Source organism: Spinacia oleracea, chromosome 2 (genome assembly GCF_020520425.1).
Source record: "Spinacia oleracea cultivar Varoflay chromosome 2, BTI_SOV_V1, whole genome shotgun sequence".
NCBI classification, from domain to species: Eukaryota; Viridiplantae; Streptophyta; class Magnoliopsida; order Caryophyllales; family Amaranthaceae; genus Spinacia; species Spinacia oleracea.
This window is the reverse complement of record NC_079488.1, coordinates 93926925-93933369: the sequence shown is the minus strand read 5'-3', so window position 1 is coordinate 93933369 and position 6445 is coordinate 93926925. Positions and strand designations below refer to the sequence as shown.

General features: G+C 40.8%; 1 protein-coding gene across 2 annotated transcripts; it reads left to right on the top strand.

Annotated features, from left to right (window-relative positions):
• The first annotated feature begins 337 nt into the window (after nt 1-337).
• On the top strand, nt 338-6121 carry LOC110801406 (coatomer subunit alpha-2-like). Of its 2 annotated transcripts, none has more exons than XM_022006761.2 (4): nt 338-497; nt 653-897; nt 1745-2239; nt 2683-6121. In XM_022006761.2, exons 2-4 carry the CDS (start codon nt 690-692, stop codon nt 5619-5621), a joined length of 3642 nt encoding a protein of 1213 aa, XP_021862453.1. In that variant the 5' UTR covers nt 338-497; nt 653-689; the 3' UTR covers nt 5622-6121. The 2 variants fall into 2 exon arrangements, with proteins under 2 accessions (XP_021862453.1, XP_021862452.1); XM_022006760.2 differs by having other exon boundaries at nt 583-897.
• Nucleotides 6122-6445: the final 324 nt, after the last annotated feature.

Here is a 6445-nt window from a genome sequence, read left to right as displayed (position 1 = left end):
AACCAACGTGCTCCAACCTGAGCCGACCCGACTATAATCCGACCCGATATGAATCCGACCTGATACTACATGACTAAATCCGTTTACAAACCGACCCGACATGACCCAACCCGATATTAACACGAAACAACATGAACCCGTGCCAACCAACCCGAACCCGATCCAAACCGTCAATTTTTTAAAACCCGATCCAATAACCAAATGAACCCATTTCAACCTGAACCGATAAAACCGACCCGAACCCAATCCGTTTGTCCGAATTGACACCCCTAAAACTCCGTAAGACCGTAACTCACGAGTGACAAGGCCATAACAATTACATACCCTGCGCATCAATAGACAATAAGTCATAGCCAAAACTTAAGATCAGGTGTTAGAAAGGCCAAAGCCAGATCTATAACCCCCTTCTCCTTCTTCCTTACCATTTCCTCTCACTCCAATGTCGAAATCCTCCTAAATCACCTCCCTACTTCCGCCATTTTCGCATTAGATCTCAGGTAACGAGCTTAACCTCACATTCTCCTTCTCCAAATCAATTCTAGGGTTTCTAAAACTATTTTTTTGATCCTAATTCGATTTCAGTTTGTTGTTTTTGCGATCTGAATTCACCAATTATTGAGATCATTTCCTCAATTTCATGAATTGATCGCAGTTCTGTTTTGCCGGAAATAACCTGAATTGAATAAAAAATGTTGACGAAATTCGAGACGAAGAGTAATCGAGTGAAAGGACTGAGTTTCCACCCGAAACGGCCATGGATCTTGGCGAGTTTACACAGCGGTGTGATCCAATTGTGGGATTATCGTATGGGAACACTCATTGATCGTTTTGACGAGCACGACGGCCCGGTTCGCGGTGTTGATTTTCACAAAACTCAGCCTCTTTTCGTCTCCGGAGGTGATCTTTGTTATTGATCTTTGTCGGCAACTTTTAATTTGAGTAGTTTGATGTTCATATTGATGTACATTGTTTGTTTGAGTTGAGGATTTTTCTTATTTGATTCAGTGATTTGCTTTACTTTGATGTATTTGTTCATTTGTGATCATTGTAGTTTAGATTCATTTGCATTGGATGTAGATTATTTTTAATTTTAAGAGATCTATTGATTTGATTTCATGGTTAGGACTACATTTGTGCAACTTGTACCTGTTGTGTCTTACTAATTTAAGATTCGTGGGAGTTTACGCAATAGATCATAGCTAAGTATCTATGTGAGCCTGAGCTACGAGTTGTGTATATTTGAACGCTACTTTGATATTCAAATGTGATTACTGATGCCCGTTATATGACCACGGATCTTCCTGCCATTATTCGCTCGTGTTAAGATTTAGGTGGATCGGTAGCTTGTTTTGTTTACTGATCATACGACTGTTGCTATGATGGCATTGTCCCTACTTGGATTTGAGTTAACGGATCTTGATGGATCTGTTATGGTTGCTATGTTGTTTACATATCTCGCGAATTTTATGGAACATGGGGTAAGTATCAAGCCGATCTTTGTTGAGAACTTCTTAACTTATTAAGGGAACTTCCAAATGGTGCATTGTCTTTACTTTATTGTTCTGGTTTGTACATTCGTTTTGATAGGCTCTGTCCTGTGACTATCGTTGTGTTTGTTTCTGTAGCTTCCTGGACAATGTAACCCTGAAGAAATTACATAGTCCCATTTTGTTTTGTGATTTTGTTACTTTTCTGTATTTCATCAATGCATCTGTTAATACTCCTTATTTGGTGGCTTTTGCAGGGGATGACTATAAGATTAAAGTATGGAACTATAAATTGCATAGATGCCTATTTACTCTTCTAGGACACCTTGACTACATCCGTACCGTCCAGTTTCACCATGAATCTCCTTGGATTGTCAGTGCTAGTGATGACCAGACCATAAGGATTTGGAATTGGCAGTCACGTACTTGTATCTCTGTGCTGACTGGACACAATCATTATGTTATGTGTGCCTCCTTTCATCCCAAGGAAGACCTAGTAGTTTCTGCTTCTTTAGATCAGACAGTCCGTGTTTGGGATATTGGTTCCTTGAGGAAGAAAAGTGTTTCTCCTGCAGATGACATCTTGCGATTGAGTCAGATGAACACAGATCTGTTTGGAGGTGTTGATGCTGTTGTTAAGTATGTCTTGGAGGGTCATGATCGAGGAGTCAACTGGGCTTCTTTCCATCCAACTCTTCCTTTGATTGTGTCTGGTGCTGATGATCGTCAAGTTAAAATCTGGCGTATGAATGGTATGGCTGTGAACGATACAACATTCCTTTGTTTATTTTTATACTTTAAACAGAGTTAGAATTTATGTGGAAATTTTCTGTAGAAGAAACTTTAATAAAGAAGAAAGACACAACTACAAGTGTCCTATGCACTGTCACTCTGTCCGCGTTGAACTTGGAAGATAATCTCTGTTGAAATAGTGCACAGTATTCTTGTAAACATAAAATCCATGCGTAGGAAATTAATTTACAATTCCGCGTTATAAGTTTATTTTATTATCCAAGATAGTACTATGTCTGGGACTGGATTTCAAGAAACCTATCATCAATATTTACGTCCTGAATGACATTGAAATATGCTAGGAAGTTCTATCATGAATTTAAACCCCCGTCCCTGTTCCATGATCAGTACGTTTTATTGTTTATATTTATGCATATTGGGTTGTATGTTGATTATTGTGCAGATACCAAAGCTTGGGAAGTGGACACTTTGAGGGGGCACATGAATAACGTTTCTTGCGTTCTCTTTCATGCTAGGCAGGATATTATTGTCTCAAACTCAGAGGACAAAAGTATTCGTGTGTGGGACGCTACCAAAAGAACTGGTCTCCAGACATTTAGGAGGGAGCATGACCGTTTCTGGATTCTGACAGCACATCCTGAGATGAACCTTCTGGCTGCTGGTCATGATAGTGGAATGATCGTCTTTAAATTGGAAAGAGAACGACCTGCATTTGCAGTTAGTGGTGATCTGGTATACTATGTAAGGGATCGTTTTCTACGGGTTTATGAGTTCTCGACCCAGAAGGACACTCAAGTCATCCCCATACGCAGACCCGGTGCAACCTTACTCAACCAAAGCCCAAGAACTCTTTCTTACAGTCCAACCGAAAATGCTGTTCTGATTTCTTCTGATATAGATGGTGGATCTTATGAACTCTATATAGTACCAAAGGATGGCTGGGGTAGGGGTGATTTGGTACAAGAGGCAAAGAGAGGTCTTGGCAGTTCAGCAGTTTTTATTGCTCGGAACAAATTTGCTGTATTAGAGAGGAGCAGCAACCAAGTATTAGTGAAGAACCTGAAGAATGAGACTGGGAAAAAGGTTGCCCTTCCTGCTATAACTGATGCTATATTTTATGCCGGAGCTGGAAACCTTCTTTGTAGGGCTGAAGATAGAGTTCTGGTTTTTGACCCTCAGCAGAGGATTGTAATTGGGGAACTACAGACTTCTTTTGTTAGATATGTTGTCTGGTCAAATGACATGGAAAGTGTTGCTCTGTTGAGCAAACACTCTATAATTATAGCCACCAACAAACTTGAACACCGATGCACACTTCATGAAACCATCCGTGTGAAGAGTGGAGCCTGGGACGACAACGGTGTATTCATATACACAACTCTTAATCACATAAAATACTGTCTTCCCAATGGGGACAATGGTATAATTCGGACTCTTGATGTTCCGCTCTACATCACAAAAGTGTCAGGGAACACCATATTTTGTTTAGATAGAGATGGGAAAAACCGTGTCATCTCCATAGATGCAACTGAATATTATTTCAAGCTTTCCCTCTTGAGGAAGAGATTTGATCAGGTGATGGGAATGATTAAGCGTTCCGAGCTTTGTGGACAAGCCATGATAGCCTATCTTCAGCAGAAGGGTTTTCCGGAGGTCGCTCTTCACTTTGTGAAGGATGAGAAGACTCGCTTTAATCTGGCCTTAGAAAGTGGTAATATAGAAGTAGCTGTTGCTTCTGCTAATGTGATTGATGACAAAACCCACTGGTACAGGTTGGGGGTTGAGGCCCTTCGCCAGGGTAATGCAGACATTGTGGAATATGCATATCAAAAAACAAAAAACTTTGAGAGGTTGTCATTCCTTTATCTCATAACTGGAAATATGGAGAAATTGTCCAAAATGCTAAAAATTGCTGAAGTGAAGAATAATATTATGGGGCAGTTCCACAACGCTCTTTATCTGGGTGATGCTCAAGAGCGGGTTAAGGTTCTTGAAGCTGCTGGCCATTTGCCTCTTGCTTTTATCACTGCCAAAGTCCATGGACTTGATGATGATGCCGAGCGTCTAGCTGCTGAACTTGGGGATGACATTCCTGAAGTCCCCAAGGGAAAGTCACAATCTCTCTTGATACCGCCAAGTCCCATAAGCTGCGGTGCAAACTGGCCATTGTTGACAGTTATGAAGACAATGTTTGATGGTCTTGATCATGTAAGAGACACGCCGGATGAGGACGAAGAAGCTGCAGAATGGGTTGAGGCCTTGGAGATTAATGAGGACATACAAAATGTTGTATTTTCTGATTTGGATGAAGAGGAAGGAGTACATGAAGATAATGACAATGGAACTGGATGGGAAATTGATGAGAATCTAGACCTTCCTCCTGAGGTTGAATCTCCTAAGGTTACCAGTAATGGGCGCTCTTCAGTATTTGTTGCCCCTACTCCAGGAATGCCAGTGAGCCAGATATGGACCCAAAGATCGTCACTTGCTGCTGAATATGTTGCAGCTGGAAGCTTTGACACTGCTATGCGTTTGCTTACCAGGCAACTGGGCATAAAAAATTTTGCCCCATTGAAACCACTGTTTATTGATCTGTTTTCTGCCAGCCATTCTTACTTGCTTGCCTTTGCTTCTGCTCCTGTGATTTCTGTGGCACTGGAGAGGGGGTGGAATGAATTATCCAGTCCTAATGTGAGGGGTCCTCCTGCTCTTATATTTAGTTTTTCTCAATTGGAGGAAAAACTTAGAGCTGGTTACAAATTAACAACTTCTGGGAAGTTAAGTGACGCGCTGCGGACCTTTACCACTATTCTTCATACAATTCCTTTGATAGTGGTTGAATCAAGGAGAGAGGTTGATGAAGTGAAGGAGTTAATAACCATAGTGAAAGAATATGTTCTGGGCTTGAAGATGGAATTGAAGAGGAGAGAGCTAAAAGACAACCCAGTTCGACAGCAGGAATTAGCTGCCTACTTTACTCATTGTAACCTTCAGAAGCCTCATGTGAGACTTGCATTGCTCACTGCTATGACAAATTGCTACAAAGCGGGAAATCTGAACACGGCTGCCAATTTTGCCCGTCGACTCTTGGAAACCAACCCCACGGTTGAGAGCCAAGCAAAGACCGCACGACAAGTACTCCAGGCTGCTGAGAGAAGGATGACAGATTCAACGGAATTGAACTATGATTTCAGGAATCCGTTTGTAGTTTGTGGGGCTACTTATGTACCTATTTATCGGGGTCAGAAGGATGTCTCATGTCCTTACTGCAGTTCCCACTTTGTGCCTGATCAGAATGGCCAGATTTGTGCTGTTTGTGATCTTGCAGTCATTGGGGCAGATGCATCTGGCTTACTTTGCTCCACAGCACAGAAAAGGTAGGATGATTGGCACTGTGGACGGGGCTGTTTTACTTTCCGGCTGTAGAACTGAATTTCCTAGATGCAATGTCTGCAAGAGAGGTAGGAAATTGAAAGTGAGTCTAGTTTCCTTACATATCCACAGCCTTAATTTTTAAAGCATTTCTCTTTATATCCCTTTTACTTTTAATTTTTTTTTGGGGTTTCTCCCTTTGTCACATATTTGCATACCTGGTCTCTGTTTTTTAGTTATTTCGAGTCTCGGCAGTGATTTTGTGCAATAAACTATGATCAATTCTTCCTAGGCTATTCTTTGGATTCGAGAATTCATCCCCTGTTGGGCGGGAAATAGGTACCTACTACTAGCTGTACCAAGTTTGAAGGGGTTTTATTTCCAACTTTTGTTGTCACAATAGATTCTTTCTTCTTCATTCAAAAATTACTGTTATACTTCGTATTGGAATGTATTGTAATAGATTTTGTATATCTTTTTCGTATTATTTGATTATGGAAAGTTAATAAGCTTTGTGCGTCTCCATTATACCATATAAGTTAGTTATAGATATCGATTGTGAAAATGGGTTTAGCTGCGGATTGGTGGTAAGTATTTTGCTCAATTCTTGTTTGACGTCCAAGAGAATGTTGAGATAAAAAATTATAAACACTGTCAACTGAGTTAAGAGCAGTCAATCACTGAAGGATAATAGTGTTGTTATGTTAACCGTCGGTCCTTGCGTACATTATGTTGAGAGTCATAGTGTTCAAATGGTAAGTACGTAGTTGTGCTTCGTGATGAAACGCCCTTCTAGAATCACATCATTTGTCATTTGCTAGCTTAGTTTATGT